Source organism: Cheilinus undulatus, linkage group 11 (assembly GCF_018320785.1).
Source record: "Cheilinus undulatus linkage group 11, ASM1832078v1, whole genome shotgun sequence".
Classification (NCBI taxonomy): domain Eukaryota; kingdom Metazoa; phylum Chordata; class Actinopteri; order Labriformes; family Labridae; genus Cheilinus; species Cheilinus undulatus.
This window is the reverse complement of record NC_054875.1, coordinates 16,748,270-16,769,358: the sequence shown is the minus strand read 5'-3', so window position 1 is coordinate 16,769,358 and position 21,089 is coordinate 16,748,270. Positions and strand designations below refer to the sequence as shown.

At 37.2% G+C, this 21,089-nt stretch overlaps 1 protein-coding gene across 1 annotated transcript; it reads right to left on the bottom strand.

Annotated features, from left to right (window-relative positions):
- Positions 1–805: 805 nt before the first annotated feature.
- On the bottom strand, positions 806–13,853 carry LOC121516934 (solute carrier family 35 member E2A-like). Its single transcript, XM_041798368.1, has 9 exons — positions 13,572–13,853; positions 12,592–13,022; positions 11,796–11,931; positions 10,806–10,933; positions 3,813–3,933; positions 3,688–3,741; positions 3,522–3,594; positions 3,087–3,232; positions 806–2,818 (listed from the first exon to the last, which is right to left on the bottom strand). Exons 2-9 carry the CDS (start codon positions 12,869–12,871, stop codon positions 2,590–2,592), a joined length of 1,167 nt encoding a protein of 388 aa, XP_041654302.1. The 5' UTR covers positions 12,872–13,022; positions 13,572–13,853; the 3' UTR covers positions 806–2,589.
- Between the last annotated feature and the right edge of the window lie 7,236 nt (positions 13,854–21,089).

The window sequence follows — 21,089 nt, the reverse complement described above, 5'->3', positions numbered from 1 at the left end:
ACTGACTAAAGATTGTATAGCACTTTCCTAGTCATCTGACTATCCACAGCACTTTTATGCTATCCCTCTTTAGACCACTAGACCACCATGGCTATCCCTATTGGATACAAGCAACCTCATAAGGAGGGAATAAACGGGAAAGCTCTCTAGCCACATGAGGGGGCCCATGAAGTTTAGCCAAAACACTTTCAATTCTTAGTTTAAGTAATAATTAACCAATGTTGATTATTTTTTTTTAAGCATGTTCTTTTTCTTTCTTTTTTGCAATACTTAAGTCATTGGTCAACCCACCTTAACTCTTGGGTAATTCTAATTTTAACTCATATACTTCAACAAATGTTGGGCTCAGAAAAGAAATGGAAAGAGGACCCCGACGGTGACTTGTTGAACTTTTAACAATCACTTTTCAATCCAATTTATCTGAGTCTGCCTGTGAAGGTGAATGGTAGCCAACACTGGTTATCCATGCTTATATATCAAAAAGATCTGAGCTGGGCCCTTTCACTGAGCCTGTGAGGGGCCTAGTAACTTCTGTGAGCAGGCCTGACTGGATACATCAGCTTTGGGTGTAAAAAGCTGATCGCAAACTGTTATTTAATGATTTCATAAATTTCAAAACCAGAGCAAAAAATGTCAAACAGCTTTTGCTCTAAATGTTGTATCAAAATGGATGAAACTATCACTACTTTTGATAACCCTAGCTTACATTTTTTTGGATAAATGTAGACCATACTGCCTCCTCTAGTGGCACGTGTTGAAAAAGAATATTGAATCAGACTTGAAATGACACACTGAAGACACAAAGTGAACTTATGGAATGAAAAAGGTATAATTTGTCTCATTTTTAAACAGGTTTAACATGTTAAATTAGCATTAACTACAAGATTGGATCATTCATTCCATGATGCATCCCTTCTGTTCAGGATTGCTGGGGCTGATAACAAAGCACAGATCTGGGAGAAAGTTAGTCGTCATTGAAAAACAGAGAAAAGTACAGTCCATAAAGCCCCACAAACACCAAACAACAGTACATTATGAGCACATGGGTGAGCATTCCTGGAATGCAATATAGAAATTTCAAATGCTCAACACATTTTTTAAAAAGAGTCAACTGCCAGGCTGGCTGCCAAGCTTTCGCTGGTTAAGCCTTAAAAGAGGTTTAAAACCTCAGGCCTTTTTAACATCTCATAGTACGATGTTAACAAGATTTTCAATGCATTGTAATACAGTGAGGTTAACACCATCACTAAAATAAAAGCATCAATGCTTTATATTCACAATATACACTCAACATCTGCTGTGCCCTCTGTGAAAACCCAGCACACACAAATGCAAATAAAAAGGCCCAACAAAAATCTGAAGGACACCCTGAGCTGATTCTTTGCCCCCTTCTATCAATGTTTCAAAAATTAAAGGATTAAGAATGACAAAGACCCTGTTGAAAACATGGTATTATCATGATGATCCAATCCCAAGTAGACAGTTTAAGTGTGACTGTTTACCTTCAATGATCAACTAATTACATTATGTGTCCTTTACAACATATCTGGTGGAGTAAAGCCTAAAGATCATTGTTGTGGATGTGAAAAGAGCTAGACAGACCTTTAAGGTGTCCCAGTGGCATAAAAACAGATGTAGCCAGTGAGACTTCACAAAGTCTACCTATGGTCACGTTCTATCTAGTTTGATTCCTGTAGTGAGATTCTACACGTGGTGATAGCTAGCTTAGTAAACTCTTCTACCAGCCACTTTGTGCTAGACTAAAAACGTAACATTAGAATTTCACACGCCATAAAATTCAGAGGCACAGGTTTAGCTCAGTTAGCAAATGCAGGAGCCCCATGTATTGAAGCAACATCCCTCAACCATACACAAACAGCCAAAAAGATAAGCTCATTTATAAAAGTGGCTTTACTGATAAATAGCAGACAGCCTGCAGGATCCACCTGTTACTTGGAGTGACTTGCCTTAACAGGTGTCAAATGAACATTAAAAAAAACATCTATATGGACAAAAATATATTTTTTCATATTGTAAATGTGTTTATTAATGGTGTGGGGTGGATTTGGGAATTCTAATATTGGACTTTCAGGGTATTTCTCTAGCTGTCTGAGCAGTTCTCAAGCTTACAGTTAACACTAGATGCACATATCTGAACAAGACCACAACAGAACGTACGGTGGGCGATCATATCTTAATGCTCCCTGAATGCATCCAGGATGTGTTCACAACTGTATTTATGCTGTCCACTTTGATGAGATCACTTAGCATGAATGTTGATACCAAGTTTAAACAGGGCCTCATGCAAAAATGTACAGGTAAGGGACAAATAAGTATTGAAAAGATTGTTCCACTGGATAAATGATGGCTCTATCAAACAGATATACCTCTACAAAGTCAGTCAATTAAGTTTACTTTAAGCTTGAAGACTTAACATTGGCACTTAATGAAACCTGAAAAGAAAAATTAGTGTAAGATGTGCATGGTAGAGAACAACCATATACCAAGGCATCCAGCCTTGATGGCAACAAGTTCATGAACAGAACTTATTCCTGTCAGGCAGTAATTCAGTCTTAAAGTTGTGATTCCTCATCGAGTCTGAGGGGCTTGGAAGTCCTGCTCCTGCAGTACTGGCCTGTGGTTATGCTCAGCAGCCATGGCCTGTAAAGATTTCCTCTGGCTCTGCCTGGCCTTGTTGTAAAAGAAGACCCCTATGAACACGAGGACGGTGCCAGTGGCGTTGAGGATGGAGATGTGGTTACTAAACACAATGACACTCATCCAGACAGACAAGGCGTGTTTGACAGTACTGGCAACACTGAGAAAGAGATGAAAGTTAGTGTCAGCATAATGTCTTTGGAGCAGATTCATGCTCTTTCAAGAAACATTTGGACTGTTGTTCTAAAAAACTGCATCCATAAGTCAGTATGATCAGTAAGTATTTTGTTGCTTTAGAGTAAGTTTTGAAAATAACTTCAGCCATTTGGTCTTTTTTATGATCAGACGCATTTAAAAGTAAAACGCTGCAAGAATCTCCTGTTACATATGAAGAGCTATGTTATTCCTGAGCCTGTGCCCCGTCTTACCTGAATGTAACTGGGGAAATCCGTCCCATGAGAGCATAGGCAGTGACACTCTGCAGGTGGAATAGTGAGCCATCAAAAAGCAGTAACAGAATTATGTCTTGACTGAAGATGAAGCTCTCCCCATTTTTTCCAATCACTGGGATTTCCTGGAGTAATGAACACAAATCATGAAAACCATCAATAAACCTGCCTTTCAATTCTGCTGTATCTATTTTTTAACTAATTAAGCAGCCCTAAATAATTATTTTTATACATCACTGTCCTGTTTACAATTGTAAGATTGGGACTTTATTGTCAAACATATTGTGGGCTATTTTAATGTAAAAAAATAATGTAGTAACTGCAGACTCCAGGTAGACGACTTAATGTAATGTAAGTTGAACAGATGTGACTAATTAATTTCAATAAAAATGAAGAAACTATGTCTCAACGTACCAAGAGGAACACCCAGGCAGGTATGAGCATGATAACAGCTGCAGCACTAGTATAGAATTGCAGTTCTGGAGGGCTAAAATAAATTGAAAGTTTTCATAAAAAAAATTCAATTGTCAATAAAATAATAGACAGATTAAGAAAAAAGAGGGTTCATGTGTCTATTTACCTGAACCTGTATGTGTCTCCACTAAGCAGTTTTTTGGAGAATACATTCTGCAAACTGAGATCGGAGACAAGTGTTACATAAACTATCTTACTACTGTGGGACAGCTAGTTCAAGTGCTAAATTACCAGTCCATGATATTAGTAGACAGAGCAGCAGAAAAACCGAGCATGTTGAAGCTGATCTCTGTAGCAGTGCAGAGGGCCAGGCCTGCCATGACAGGGAAAAGGGACAGGTTCACCCACAGCCCTGAAGAATTAAAAAAAAAGAAAGGAAAAAATAAAGTTTTTCCTAAATTGCCACAAGTACTTTGTCAACTGCATAAAGATGGTAAATGCCATTCCAATGCAAATTATATGATCTACAGGAACAATCCTGTTGGTAAAATGTCAAGACCAGTAAGCAAATTGTAACCCATGCAGATTTACAGTGCTTAACAAATTTATTAGACCACCACCCAAAGTAAGGTTTATGCCACAGCTGCCCCAAATTCACAGCACTTGTAAAAATTGGTAAAACCAAAATCATTTTTTATGTTTCTGCAATGGTTAATACACCAATATGTAGAAGCTCTTTAACCCAAATGATATTTTTAACGCTAGAATATAATTATTATTGTTATCCGTGAATTTTCAAATTTACTGATTTACAAAAAAACTGAAAAAATAGTAAATCACATTATTTCTTGATTCATACAGTCATGGACGAAAATGTTGGCACCCCTGGAATTTTTCCAGAAAATACATCATTTCTCCCAGAAATTGTTGCAATCAACAAATGTTTTGGTATACATGTGTTTATGGCCTTTATGTGCATTGGAACAACACAAAAAATCCGAAGGAAAAAGACATCATTGACACAATTTTACACAAAACTCAAAAAATGGGCCTGACAAAATTGTTGGCACCCTCAACTTAATATTTGGTTGCACACCCTTGGGAAATAATAACTGAAACTAGTCGCTTCCTATAACCATCAACAAGCTTCTTACACCTCTCAGCTGGAATTCTGGACCACTCTTTATTTGCAAACTGCTCCAGGTCTCTCAGATTTGAAGGGTTCCTTCTTGCAACAGCAGTTTTGAGATCTCTCCATAGGTGTTCAATGGGATTTAGATCTGGACTCACTGCTGGCCCCTTCAGAACTCTACAGCTTTGTCTCCAACCATTTCTTGGTGCTTTTTGAGGTATGTTTAGGGTCATTGTCCTGCTGGAACACCCATGACCTCTGACACAGATCCAGCTTTCTGACACTAGGCCCTATGTTGCGGCCCAAAATTTTTTGATAGTCTCCAGATTTCATAATTCTTGCACACAGTCAAGGCACCCAGTGCCAGAGGCAGCAAAAAAAAAACCCAAAACATCCTTTAACCTCCACCATGTTTGACTGTAGCTACTGTGATCTTTTCTTTGTAGGCCTCATTCCGTTTTCTATAAACAGTAGAATGACGTGCTTCTCCAAAAAGCTCTACCTTAGTCTCATCTGTCCACAAAATGTTCTCCCAGAAGGATTGAGGCTTGCTCAGGTACATTTTTGCAAACTCCAGTCTGGCTTTTTTTTGCCTCTTTGTCAGCAGTGGGGTTCTCCTCGGTCTCCTGCCATAACGCTTCATCTCATTCAGATTACGACGTATGGTTCGAGGTGACACTTTTGCACCCTGAGTCTGCAGGACGGCCTGAATTTGTGTGGAAGTTGACTGAGGATGTTTATCCACCATTCTAACTATCCTGCATTGCATTCTTTTGTCAATTTTTCTCTTTCGTCCACGTCCAGGGAGATTAGCCACAGTTCCATGGGTTATAAACTTCTTGATTATATTACGCACAGTGGATGAAGGAATTTCTAGATCTCTGGAGATGGTCTTGTAACCTTGAGATTGTTCATATTTTTCCATAATTTTGCTTCTTAAGTCCTCAGACAGTTCTTGGCTCCTCTTTCTCTTCTCCATGCTTGGTGTGACACACACAGGCACACAACACAAAGGTTGAGTCAACTTGTAGACATTCTAACTGGCTTGAGGTGTGATTTCTAGATTGCCAGCACCTGTTACTGCCACAGGTGAGCTTAAATGAGCATCACATGCTGGAAATAAAATGATTTACCCACAGTTTTAAAAGTGTGCCAACAATTTTGTCTGGCCCATTTTTTTGAGTTTTGTGTAAAATTATGTCAATTTTGGCTTTTTTCTTTGAATTTTTTCTATTGCTGTAATGCACATAAAGGCAATAAACAATGCCAAAAACATTTGTAACTGCAACAATTTCTGGGAGAAATAGTGTATTTTCTAGAAAAATTCCAGGGGTGCCAACATTTTTGTCCATGACTGTATGTCAAATTATAGTTATTTACTTGCATTCCTGAAGAGAAAAATGAGTTTTAGTTGTTGAACGTTATGCTTGATTAATTTCTGACTTCTCAGAGAAGCCCAGAGAGCTGGCTCAAATTTGGGTTTAAAAAGGTGAATTCAGTTTGAAATTCCTCATTCCTGTTCAAAATGGTAAAACATGGAGAGCTCACTGAAAATAAGAGTCTGCATTAAAGCACTTCATGATGCTGGATGGTCTCTGAGACAGGTGGTCTAATAAATTTGTTAAGCACTGTACATTTTAGTTGCGGGGGAATCAGCAAAACACGTTAAGTAGTGAACTGAAGCCTAATTGTATATTGATGTCTACGCAACCTTAAATTTTACCAAATCTAAAACTCAATTCCATGGTTCATGTCATTATATATGGACAGTTTCTTTTGGACACATACCCAGTGAGCCATATTCTACTTCCTAATATGAAAACCCTGCTATACATTTTATTTTTAAATTTGCACCTTCAGTCATCTGGAGTACAGATGGCCAAACCCTAACTTAACTTAATAGATGGTGTATGTTGTAGAATCCAAACACCAAAATGTGTTTATGAAGTGCCAGTAATTTTCATAATTGTTTTCCTTGTTGCCACAGGGTGTCGTTGTGAATTTCAGTAAATATTACTTTGCTGTTAGACACAGAGTAGAAAGGGATAAAGCAGTGTCTATTTCATACACTCTGCCTTCTCCGCACTCACCAAATCATCATCACATCATAATGGAAATTAAAAAAAGCTTTTGTTCACGGCTCTAACCTCTCTTTAATAATATTCTACAATGAGGGAGAAATATATTCCTGTTAGCACATTGACATTAGGGCTGAAGCGATTCCTCGAATTATTCGGGTGACTCGATTAAAAAAATTCCTCGCTGCAAATTATCTGCCTCAAGGCTTCGCTTAAATCAGTCATGTATCCATACATGCTGTGGTGTAGGCTTGGACATCGCGCTGGCGCACGGCATGCTGTGTTTCACACGCACGGTTATTTGTGTGGCACAATGTATTTGTTTTCACTGTTATTATAACTTAACATTCAGTAAAGACTATGTACTGTGCTGTGTGAAAATCATGAGAGAAGAGAAAGAAGGTGATGCATTCATGTTGACAGGCACTCGTCCTGCTGTGTTTTTACGAATACACTGGCTGTGGAATAATGGCAGATGCGGCACAACGCTAATGTTGTAGTGATATTTTATCGTAAAAAAAAGTTTAAATAAAGAACAAGTTTTCTACGGAGATTGAAGAGCCTTTAAGGCTGAAAGTATGCAGATCTCTGAGATTACAAGCAGCCTGCACTGCGCACTCATACGAGACTGCGGTCAGTTTATGTCTGCAGACTTCAGGGGATTTTATAAACTTCACTGATTGACGTGACAGTCTTACAGAAAAGACACACTTCATGATTCAAGCCTTGTTCAGGTGCTCTCTCTCTCTCTCTCTCTGTCTCTCTTTAGGTAACCTGTGAAAACATCGCTCTGTGGTTGCTGAACATATTTGTAAAACTTGAGGCTGCAGCCTATTTTGAAACAAGATCAGCGCACCCAGGATTTCTGACTTAATCTAGCTTGATTTTAACACCAGCTGAACGTTTCCTTTATTTTTAACGTGTCGAATTCTCAAAGTACAGCTCGGAACTTTCATATTTTGTCCTGTAAACTGTTCTAGACTAGATATATTCACATATTTAACGTAGCGTTACGACTCAAACTGTCTCTGTACACATATTCCATCAGCTGAGGATCTGTACTGACAGCAGTTAAAATCTACAGCGGTTAAAGACTACATTTTGATGATTAGATGCCAGTTAAATAGAAACATTATTGCTACTAAGTGACTGAGACAGGGAGACCAAATAGGTCAAAGTTCATCATCATACAGTCAGGATTTAACAGATAACGGATGCCGCTTTACCTTAAAACCTGTACCCAGGTCCAGATATGGTGTTAAAAAGTCACAGTGGATCAAACAAAATTGTGATTGCAAATATTATAAGCGAACACCCTTTGAGAAATAGATCAAATTTCTGGAATGTAAAAGTCCAGCTCTCAGATATCATCATACCACTGTGTGGATAATGGAGATTTATTTCTTGCTAGAACATGAAATATTACACTAATGCTTGAAGTAGAGGATGTTAAAATAGTTAATTTACCTTAATAACAAAGTGAAAAAGAAAAGTAAACTACAATATAAGAAATAAAGAATCAGCAGCCAGAATTTCCTGGGAGATGATCCCTAAACCTCAATTATGGCATAATCTAATGGAATTAACTGTATTTCCTTTCAACTTTAATAAATGTAAATTGCCATCAGAACTATTTTAGATATTTTGTTTAGATAACCTTTTAATACCTATTTTTAACATACTAGTAGTCCATTTAAGGGACCCACTGTATTTTCTCTTTGCTGTAGTACTATTTCTCTTGAAGAAAGCAAAAGGGATTGATTTTAAAAAACTGCAATATTTGTTATTAGAGTACTCGATTCATTGCCAGAAGAATCAATAGAGTGCTCGATTACAAAAAGATTTAATTACTGCAGCCCTAGTTGACATCAAGTGAAGAAAACAACGTGAATTCCGTAAAAAAAAATGAAAACTGCAGTGGAACTTGTGTGTGGTGATGAATGGTGGAGAATTTGGCACTTAGGGAGGAGCACATAGATGCAGCAGTGTGGAAACAGTCGGCTTTCTCTTTTGTATATGACTCTTCCTGCACAAGCACCTCAATTTCTGTTTCAGAACATTCATTTTCTTTCACTATCTTCATTTTGTTGTTGGGATTCACAGACGAAAACCTTCACCTGCTGGCTCATTGTAATTCACAAGGAGCTTTGCATTTGGATGTTTTAGGCAAATATGAGCATGTAGAGGCCCGAATAGGAGGCTGATCTATCTATTTATTCCAACTTAAAGTTTATCATGGTTATCATGGTTATTCTTATCATTATTTTTAATGTTAAACTGAATTTAGGAGCTGCTCAAGTCAATTTATTCAATAATTACTTTTATAAATTACCTTACATTTTTTCATCATTGCTATTACTTGTGCTAATGCTAGTAGTATTAGTATGATCTGTTTACATGGCCGTTCCTGCAAAATCCAAACACACTGTTGCTGTTATCACAGACTTGCTGCTGTTAATCCATCTGTCTACTATGGATTCATCCATCAACATTAACCTTTACTTGGATGATCATTATTTGAAAAGTTAAATTGAATCTACGAGCATCTCTGATTTAACTGCTATAATGATCCATAACCATAAACAAAATCATTATCATCTTAGCTACTGATGCTCATATTACAGAGTTTAGTTTACTATCAAACATGGTTATAATTGCTAATTCTTCACATACTGCTACCATCATGACCAATGTTATTGCCATATCCCAAAAAAATGGAGGATGGATTTATGGCCATTCAGCCACCGGTTTGTCATATTCATTGTTTTTCTTGACCCTCTCTGCATCCCCTTGTCCTTTCTTCCTGCTTTTTAACCACAGTACAACTTCAGCAGAAGGCTGTTTAACACTATTTAGGCTTGGACCAGCCCTTTGTCAAGCTGCTACAGGCTTTGACTACTGGGGGTGACAGCACACTGAGCTTCTCTCTCTCTCTCCTTTTCTTTTCATTTATTCATATAATATTACTGCATATCACCAATTGTGAATCTTCATGCGCTAGTTCAGTCACCGTTCTTTTGTCTTCCTAAGAGCTCCCTGGCTCCCATGCCTCGTAGATTCCTCTGGATCGTTGGTGTGGATAGCTCGCTGCTGTGGACTCTCTGGCTACAACCACTATAACTTTGCAGCCCTACATTTATTTGTTAATGCTAGTATTTCAAAGATCTGTTTACATGGCTGTTCCCGCAAATTCCAAACACACTGTTTCTATTATCATGGACAGCTTGCTGCTGTGAGTCTGCCTGTCTACAACTGCTTCATCTACTAACTAATCATACTTCATAATCATTAGTTGGGACAGTTGAATTGAATCAGAGCAGCTTCAGCTGCTATGATTATCAAATATAGTCCTCTCGTAGCTGCTAATACTTGCATTATAGTTTTCTGTTTTCTATTAATCATGATTATTTATTGCTAAACCTTCACATAATGCTACCATTATTTCCATATCCTACAAAATCGAAGATAAACGTATGGCCTTGACAGCCATAAGTTTGTCGTATTTGATGTTGCCCTCGTATCTTCCTGCATCCCCCTCTACTTTCTTCCTGTTTTTCCTCCGCCCCATCATCCCTTTCAACTCCGGCACAACTTTGGCAGATGGCTGTTTAACATGAGTCTGGTTCAGCTCAAAGTTCCTAGCATTAAAGGGAAGGTTTTCCTTGCCACTGTAAAGATGATAAATGCTTCTTAGTGCTGATCTCGAGGATTAATGTTGGGTCCTTACAATATATCAAGGGAGCACTGTATAGACATGCCCTCTTTAAACTGGCACAACACAAATAAAGATTGTCTGATTGATTGATTAATTGATTTTTTTTTTAGTCCATTGGGGTGGGAGAACATTTTTTGAAGATGTGTCTGTGCATAGCTTTATAAATCTGAATTATTTTTGGCACATGCCAATTTTAGGTTTTTGACTCAGGTATGCTTTTAGTCTGGATTCTACATACTGTTTTGCAAATGAGTCCCCAATCTGTAAAGCTGTCTTTAGAGTCCTTGAATTACTTCCTGATATCCTTACATCTTATCGTAAAACCGTAGCCCTCATACAGACATACACCACTGCACTACCTGTGTACTCTCCAAGAATCAGCCTGGACATGATGACGGTGAAGATGGGTGCTGAGCTCTTCACTGTCTCTGCAAAAGACACAGCCACATTCTTCAGGCTTACCAAGCCCAACACCACTGTGGTAAACCTGACATAGAAATACAAATGATGTCAATAATCTACTCTCTCAAGAGCTATGTTAAAAATCAAATAAATAATTTACAAAATTGTGTTCTACAACAGCAGCAGTAGAAAGCCATAAACTCTCAGTGGCTGTTATAAAGGTGCCCAATATTTTATAACGCTTTTGCGACAGTCAAGCAACATCAGGTAATACATTGCAACATCTTCAATGCCAAGAAACCCTTCACTTAGGGGGGCAAGGGTTTGTCTGCTCTGAGGCTGCCAAAAATAGATTTGAAAATACTGACTAAAACCATGATAAAGTAGTTATTAGTAGTTATTAGTTAGTTGTTTATACACGTCTTTTGAAAAGAAAAGCATGCATAGGCCTTTTTAGAGTTTTATTAGTGAAACAATTAAAATCGATGCTGATTTTTGACGGCAGTGTGTCACTTTATCTTCTCTCTTGGATCCTGGGGGGACTCTGCTTTTCTTAGGTACATACAGGGGGGGCTCCAAGGAAGAATGCTTGGGAAACACTGCTCTAATGGTTCCCCAAGATTAAATTACTCACCATGCATAATTAAATTGTCTAAATTAATCTGAAGAAAACACATATGATACAAAGTTAGTATTATGTGTTAAAAAATTTGGAAATACTTGAGTAGTCTGTGCCTGCTTTCTCAAAATGACTGACAAGGTTCCCAGACCCCACTGTTCTTTAAATAAAAGCCATGGAAAACATGTACTCAAAATATAAGTTATCATGCAATGACAAAATTGGGTTTTCTTGACTGCAGGTATTCCAGCGGGTAGAAAAGTGAGAAGCACAACTGCTTGATGTGAGCATTAATATAAAATCTGTTTTAAAAAGAAAGGGTACCCACCTCATTAGTCCAACAAACAGCATGATCATGATGAAGTTTGGGGGATACTCATTTCTTGACTTGTGCTGGTACAGACAACAAGGCACAAACATCTTAAGGCAGCCTATTACAGTGGTGGAGACCATCTGAACTGCACCTAACACAGGAAAGCACAGTACAGTAATAGTCAGCAAATTATGTGCATCATAGTCTTGATTTTTCAGCCATTACAGTTTGTCTCTTTCATTTCTTCTTGAACATTTCACAAAATACTTTACAATTATGGGAATGAAGATTTCTTTTGCCAAAACAAGTTAACATACATCAAAACAGAAAAGTTAACTTGTGAAAGGGTATAATTCATCTAAAACCTTGTGTTCATACATCAAAATTGAGTTCTTTGCCAATGTCTAAGCCCATAAAATAACAAGTTTCAAAATATTAATATGTCTTTAGAGTGACAGTGAACTCCGACAGTGCGACCTGCTCTAGCAGACAAAAAATACCTGCTGTACCAGTTTGTTGTACTTTTGAAACCCACTTACCATTGTCATGTATTAAAGGAGCTACTTTTCAAAGTCTTACAGAGTCAAATCCCAAAATAATTGTTGCTAACTTGGTGGTTCTTTAACTTGTTTTATATCTCTCACTCTTAAGACTTATTGTGTACACTGAAACACAAACCTTTAAAAAAATATAAAGCTAAATCTTCAAAAATAGCATAATCCCTATAATTTCTCTCAACACAGAACAATAGAGAGCAAAACATAAAAGTGCATGCTAGTTAATATTATATGAATTTTTAATTCTATCTTACCTAGCATGCTGGGCTCCCCCTCTAGCAGAGACAATATGTACTTGTTAAGGAACAGGGTGCTAAAGCTGAAGCAGTACCATAGGCCCAGGTAAGTAAAGGAGCGCCAGTTCCACAGCCCGGACTCCGCCTCTATCACAGTTGTCTCTGTGACTGTGATCTTAAGAACCTGCTCCCCTGGCAGGCTCTCGCTCCGGGCCAGAACCACTCGCTCCTGGCGATGGCGAAAAGGCAACAGGAGGCGCCACATCGGATGAATGGCGGACTGCCTGCCACCTGGCATTATGTATGCTGCAACAAGGTGCTAACGAGTGGAGGCGTCAGTGTGAGTCTGCATGGTTATTCCATCTTTGGATTGGTCCAACAATTGATGCGTCGCTCAGTCAAACACAGGGCTGAAAAAACTTAGCCTGGCGCCCCTTGTTCTGCAGGTGCTGAAAGAAAAAAAAAATCACATTCTCTGATTCTGACACATGGACACAGGGAAGAAGAAAGAAGTTATCAAAAACAGCCTGAACTGTCAAGAAATGTACAACTTACTATCATTCTACGTCGCATCAATATCGTATTATGTCTATAGGTTGCCGTTTCTAATCTTTAAGGTTAATTTGTTGCATCAAGTTAGTTACTGCTTCTTGTCTGTAACACCATGGATATTGCCAACACCTATTATGAGACACAATGATGTGTACGATATGACAGCAGCAAAGCTCCTCGGTACAAAGAATATATTTTTGAGTAGTACAAATGAACCACACAAACATTAAGGACTTTCACACACAACCTATCTCGACATTACACTGCTAAGTCTAGAAGCAACTCAGTGTTTTTATCGAGATGAGCTTTGACCTCAACTGCCATCAAGCAAACGTCGCCTTGAACAGACAAACCAATGTATGGAGTAAGCTAGCGTCTCCACATAGGGACACATGACGTGAACAGTACATGCACGCTCAAATAAAGAAAAATCTACGAACTCTTACCTTTAAACTCGAATGTTCCAATCAAGAAGAAAAAATACCCGCCGGTATGCGTGAAGACTGCGAGTTGCAGATAAAAGGAAGTTGTACGTAGACGTTGACTAGCCACTGTTTTTTTGTCTGAACATGGAAGGGAGAGGACTGGTTTGAAGACATCCGTTTTATCTTGCAACGTAAGGTAGCACTAACTGACTGCACTCAGGATAAGCACACACGAACAGAGCTAGCTGTGTTACCTGTTTGTGTACCTGACTTCAAGACGTGCCAGTTAACAATCATAGTGCTTCGTCAAGCTAACGGGAAGTACATCTATTACAACAGAGGTTTCAAATTAAAGCGCCCTTTTGGATATTATGGCTAGGCTACACATTTAAGCGGACATTTGAAAACATTTTAACGTAATGTCGTCCCAAATGTGTTAAACTATACGTTTGTGTTCTTTACTGCTATTTTTGTTTGTTATGTTTGACTTTTTATACCCTTCCCTTTTGCAAGAATATGCTCTTATTTTCACAGTTTCCGGTAAGACTGATTTCGTCTTTATGTCTTGACCAAGGCATTTCCGTTGATGGTAGCCTATTGTTAAATAAACACACAAGTACAACATAAAACTAGGCCTACCACGATCACTGTAGGCCTAGTTTTATTTATTATTGTGGCTTTTTAAAGTCTTCTTACAAAGCTGCAATTTGAAATGTAGCTAAAGAGGCATCTCTTTGGGCAGAATAATGTCTTTGACCTGACCAGTGAACCTTAGTTAAATTTCTTTTTCTTTTCTTATTATTTATTACTTGTTCCAACCCCAGAGGTAGCCTTTACATGTGGTAAAACAGTTATTAGGGCTGATAATTTGATTGAAATAATAATAATAATAACAATAATAGTAATAATAATATAATACTAATACTTATACTAATACTACTAATAATAATTATAAAAATATGAAGAAGAAGAATAAAAAAGAGGGATGGCAGCAGCGCTGTATGACCCCAAATAAATATTTCTTGCTCACAAGTTACAAACTGTGAGGGTTTTCAAAAACTGTTAGGAGAACATTCACTTTCACTGGAAAATTCTGCATAAGTAACAGAGAAAAACTTTAATTGAAATAAAACCAACATTCAAATTCTAGGCCCTGTACATATACAGTGATTGTCAATCTTTTATTGCCCTGGGCACACTCAAGATCAGTCCAAAATCTTTAAATACAGCGCACTATATCCATATAAAATATATCCTTTTAAAAACTTGTTAAAGTAACTTAAGATGTATAGTTGTAGCAATAAAGTTTTGTTGTGCAAATTACCAAAGCACACCTAAACTTGCGGCCACATCTTTTGAGAACCACATTACTGACCTATTTAAAGAAAGTCAAGGAGTTTTCAAGTCAGGAATGCTGTCTGTCTGGTGGATAGGCAGGATTCCAAGTAGGGCAGAAGAAGGATAATACAATGTTGTGTATGTCTTTCACTTTGTTTAGATTTGTTTAAAAAACATTGGTATTAATTATTATTATTGATTATTGAAAGCAAATGAAGAACATGTATAATTCCAAAATAGTTTTGGTGCTGTGTAAAAAGTAAATGAAAACAAGAGGCAATTATTTACAAATCTCCTAAACCAATGTTTAATTTACAATAGAACATTAATATATCAGATGTTGAAACTGAGACATTTTACCATTTCTTTAAAAACATTAGCTCATTTTGATTTTGATGGCAGCATCACATCTGGAAAAAATAGGTACAGGGCCAAGTTTACCTTTGTGCAGCATCCTCTTTTCTTCTATGAACAGTCTGCAAATGTGTGGGAAGTGAGACAACCAGTTGCTAGAGTTCTGGGAGAGGAATGTTGTCCCATTCTCGTCTGATGTAGGATTCTAGCCGCTCATCAGTCCTGGGTCTTCGATTTTTCTCTTTACAATGCGGCAAAAGTTTTCTATTGATGAAAGGTCTGGACTGCAGGCAGGCCAGTTCAGCAACAGACTCTCCTACTGCAAAGTCATGCTTTTGTGATGGATGTGGTTTAGTATTGTCTTGCTGAAATATGCAAAGCCTTTCCTAAAAGAGACGTTGTTATAAACTGTTTTGGAATTGGGGTTGTATAATCATACTTCAGTCAGTACCAGTACTTTCTTCAAGACTTGTCTAGGAGCATGTTACAAAAAAAAAAAAAAACCTTCTATGATCTTCCTCTTTTTTAACTTGTCCCATCACCACACAAAGCAGTAGGCCTAATAATGAATTTTGGTACTGATGGTCTTTTATGAGCCATATAGCTTATTAGCATTAATAAAAGTCATTTTTGTAACTAGATCAAAACTTCTCAAGAGTTTTAACCACTAAGATTTGATTCATAGGATTTAATCCCTTTTAACCCCCTTCTACATAATCTTTATTAATTTCTTTTATATACACAGTGCTGTGAAAAAGTATTTGGCTGATGTATTGATTGAAGTATTGATGATGTTTTCCGATCATCAAACCAATTTTAATATCCCACAAAAACAACCCAAGTAAATACAAAATGCAGTTTCTAAATAATGATTTTATTTGTTAAGGGTAAAAAAAATCCAAACCTATCAGTCCCTGTGTGAAAAAGTAATGTGTTCAAGGTCAGTTTCCCTGGCCACACCCAGGCCTGAATACCGCTACACTTGTTGAATTAAGAAATCACTTAAATAGAAGCTGTCAGACAAAGTGAAGTAGGCTACAAGACCTCAAAAAGAAACGTATCATGGCACGATCCAAAGAAATTCAAGAACAAATGAGAAACAAAGTGACTGAAATCTATCAGTCTGGAAAAGGTTACTAAGACATTTCCAAGACTTTGCAATTCCAGTGAACCACAGTCAGAGCCATTATCCACAAGTGAAGAAAACTGGGAACATTGGTTAACCTTCCCAGGAGTGATCAGCCAACCAAAATGACTCCAAGGGTGCAACGGTCTCAAAAGAACCCAGAACGACATCCAAAGTACTGCCGGCCTCACTGGCCTCAGTTAAGGTTGGAGTTCATGACTCAACCATAAGAAAGACACTGGGCAAAAATGGCATCATGGGAAAACTCCAAGGCCAAAACCACTACTGATGAAAAAGAACATAGGCTCATCTCACATTTGCCAAGAAACATCTTGATGATCCCCAAGACTTTTGGAGAAATATTCTGTGGACTGACCAGACAAAAGTTGAACTTTTTGGAAGGTGAGTGGACCGTTACATCTGGCGTAAAAATAACACAGCATTTGATTAAAAAGAACATCATGCCAACAGTCAAACATAGTAGTGGGAGTGTGATAGTCTGGGGCTACTTTGCTGCTTCAGGATCTGGACCACTTGCTGTGATTGATGGAACAATGAATTCTGCTATCTACCAGAAAATCCTGAAGGCAAACATCCGGCCATCAGTTGATGCCCTCAAGCTCAAGCGCTCTTGTGTTATGCAGCAGGACAATGACCTGAAACATACCAGCAAGTCCACCTCTAAATGGCCCAGAAAAAAAAAAAAAAAAAAAAAAATGAAGGTTTTGGAGGGGCAAAGTCAAAGCCAAGACTTAAATCCAATTGAGATGCTGTGCTGTGACCTTAAATGGGCAGTTCATGCTTAAAAACCCTCCAATATGGCTGAGTTTATACAATCTGCAAAGAAGAGTGGGTCAAAATTCCTCCACAGTGATGCAAAAGACTCATCACCAGTTATCACAAATGCTTGATTTCAGTTATTGCTGCCAAGGGTGGCACAATCAGTTATTAGGTTCAGGGGAAAATTACTTTTTCTTTTCAAATAGGGCCAGATAGGTTATATATAATAGATCAGTGTTAATTTTGTCTTTGTGAAATATAAGAACCAGTTTGATGGTCCGAAACATTAAAGTGATATATATATATATATATATATATATATATATAATAGATCAGTGTTAATTTTGGCAACTATTTTCAATTTCACTCTTAGTTTTAGTCTTTAAATGAAATTTATTTTAGTTTTAATCACATTTTAATCTTTTCTATCCTATTAAGTTGTAGTTGATGAAAAATCAAAATATTTTTGTCTAGTTTTAGTCCATAAAAAGTCCTCACATTTTAGTCTTTACTTTAGAAGGCCAGCTGAGAAGCAGAATAGCTACAGCTGCATTGTTTTCTGACAGATTTAACCACAGTGGAGAAATATTATGGATTTTGAATGTCCAACGAAAACTACATCATATTTTAGTCTAGTTTTTGTCATCTTGACAAAAACTAGACTTAGTTTTTGCCGGTTTTAGTCATCACAGATCTATTTTTGTTAGTTTTAGACTAGTTTTTGTCATGGAAAAAAAGGCGGTCGAAAAACACTTTTAGTTATAGTTTTAGTCGACGAAATTAACACTGTTATAGACAGAATTTGTTCCTTAGATATCTGAAAGCCCACTTTATGTAATGTCTTTTGCATGTTTTTCTCTTTGACCTTAAATGGAAATACCATATGGTGTCACAAGATGGCAGTAATTTGTAGACTGTAGTTTGGCTGGAGCAGATCCTAGCTGTTGATGAGCAAGAGGCATTGAACAAGGTTGAAGTCATTGACTTGCCATGCTGAGTCAAATGACTAGTGGCATACACAGTCTACAGACAATTCCTTGTCTCTGACTAGTATCATTAGAGTGCATTCATGGGTGGGAGCCATAGAACTGGGAGAGAACCCAAGCATGCACAGGAGGAACATGCAGATTCCTCACTAATAGCCTCTTTTCTGGCTGGGGTTTTGAAGCATGCACCTTCTTGCTTTAATGGTGCCAACACCTGTACCACTGCAGAGCTCATCCTTGCTTCTCCTTATTAGCAAGGGGAGGTACCACCTAAAGATAATATTGCAATTTAGTATATCATGTATAATAAAGAGTAACATTCATAATCTTCTCCCTGAAATTACACAGTGATTGCTTTTCATCAAACCTGGCTTGGTCTCCTTATACTAAATAAGGGGCGCCTTCTTGTTGGGATTAAAATATTGTATTTGTTGGTAAGTATAACTGCTCTACAGTTGTTTTTTTCCTTTACTGAAACTCTTACTGCACATTAGATTTCACTTTGAATTAGTCTTATCTGTATGAAGCGTTGATAGTAATGCAATCAGAGTTATATTTTCTGTGTAACACACATTTTAAATCAAAAGCTTTAATGTACAGATACTTTGTCTCTGAAAACCTATGCTCCCTCTGTCCTGGCACATGCTAAAATGTCTGCCTTTGACATATTTAGGTGGTGGCTCTGTTTTTATTTGCCTGTTGCCTGGGTAATGGTAATGGCGCTCCACTAATGATGCTGGTAAGTCCAGAAAGTTGTTGGTGTGAACATTCTGGGAGTTGATGCAAATCAGAATAGCTTCCTGGAAAAAAAGGATTATCAATGGAAAGTTTATGGAAGTAAAAACAGTTCATAATAATCTTGTATTTGTCCCAGGAGGGAGTGCACTTTTAGAAAAGAAGAGGAGGGCAATGATGTATTAAGCTCATTGTCAATGTTGTTATGCTCCGGGTCATGTAATGTTATGTTGTTAACAATGATCCCTATAGACAGTAGATGACATCAGCAAAGTCCATATTTGGAGCAGCTGACCAGTTCCTACATGGTTGCAGACACATGACAAAGACTTCACAAATACTACTCATTAAAACCTGAAGTATGCTATAATGGTATATTTCTGTATATTTGCTCAGCCCTTACTTGCATAAATAGCCCTTTCCTTGTTTTTATTGAAAAGTTTGTCTATATTATTATGCATTCTGTAAAAAAGTAATCAATTAGTTGTGTATTAATTAACAAACACAATATAAAACAAAATACAGTGTTATGGAAACAACAAATTGCCACAGGGTGTAGACGAGGCATTTAGCAGACATGGAGTGTGCTTCTCTTCACTAATAACACAGGGTGGACTGTCCCTTAATCTGTCTAATGTTTTCTATAACTTTTTTTTCTGCCTCAGTTCTCCTTCATCAATCCTCACTCAAAGATTCTCCTTTAAAAGTCTTTGAGCATGGTCAACCTACTTCCTCACCTGGTTCATTTGTCAGGAACTAGGAAAAGAAAAAACAAGAAGACAGAGAGAGAACTAGTTCTACTTGTTTAGTCAGATGCCACATATCACACTGAGTTAACAACATATGCTGTTCGTTCAGGTCATTTCAGGTTGTGCTATTCTAATCAGAAAACAAGTATACGTATAATATATATAGTGTAATATTTTGGCCTAGATTAACAGGACTGAGAGAGGGCCATATGATATTTAACAACAAACGTATCAGTTTGATTTAGCTAGTAGACAAACATTTGTTACTGATGCTTAATGGTTGTCTTGAAATATCTTGACTTCCAAATCAGAAAAAAAAAAACTCTCACTGGAGGATCCTTCTTGGCAGTTGCTGCTGTTGCTGCAATTTTTGCATTAAGTATTCTTCACTCGTTTTCTTTGTTGGCATAATTGCTCTTTCCACAAATCAACTAAAAATGATGGTTGTACTATAAAATAATGGAGAGGTACTGTTTGAAGGTATTCGGAACAATATGCCATCAAGGAAGTGGTTTGATGATTCAACATAACATTTAACATAAACTAAATCAATTCCTGAACATTTTTTTCACAGCTTTCATACATTGTCATACCTCTGAAGCAGTACTGATCATTTAAAATCCTTTGAAACTCATGCAGGAGGGGTGTTCCACCAAACACTGTAACACTCTATATAGCTTGAAACTTTTCTTCAAGATATCCAATACTTTCTAAGGGCACTCATCAAACTGGTTACCAATAAAATATATCTCTCAAGTGACTTTAGTGTAGTGTTGTAAGATAAAAGACTTATTTTCTGTTTTTACCAGTATGGATTTCTCAGCATTAGTCTTTATTCACAAAGAGGGCTCATAAAATTCAAACTAAATGAAAATTAGCTTTAGAGAAAAGTGGAAGGATAAGTAGCAGCAGAGGTTAGGCTGTGCCTCTACTGTAGCACGCAAGCTTGTTCATGACTGCCATAGAAGATTTATGTATTAATGTATCATTCCTTTTTTTTAAATCCTTTTTTTTAAATCTACAAGTAACTTCAGTCCTTACCAAACAAAGCAAATACTCATTCTGTTTCAAAATTTTTAACCCTTTAAATTCCAGTTTTTGTGATTAAAACTGATTTGTAGTTAAAACAACAAAAAAGTGAATTATTTTCCATCCCATAAAAAAATTGATTTTTTTGGGGTCAGATTATCAGAGTCTGGGACTGTCAAAGATTGGCATTAGGATTGATTTTTAACATATTTCATTTTTATTTTTGCAGTGTCAGATTGCATAAAAAGAGCGACACCTGTGTCCTTAAGGGTAAAAAAATACCCCCCAGTAAAGACTGCCATAGAAGATTTATGTGTCATTCCAATTTTTTAAAAAGTAAATACTATAAGTAACTTCAGTCCTCACCATACATAATGAATATTCATTGATTCAAAATTCACACCCCTTAAAAGCCAGTTCTTAGTTCTTGTTATTAAAACTT

Bases quoted from the DNA above. Each gene is read 5' to 3' on its own strand.
- LOC121516934 (XM_041798368.1), bottom strand. From the start codon at position 12,871: ATGCCAGGTGGCAGGCAGTCCGCCATTCATCCGATGTGGCGCCTCCTG. The intron at 3,742-3,812 runs GTAATTTAGCAC...CTCCGATCTCAG, and splicing joins TCTACTAATATCATGGACTG to TTTGCAGAATGTATTCTCCA. The intron at 2,819-3,086 runs GTAAGACGGGGC...TCTCTTTCTCAG, and splicing joins ATTTCCCCAGTTACATTCAG to TGTTGCCAGTACTGTCAAAC.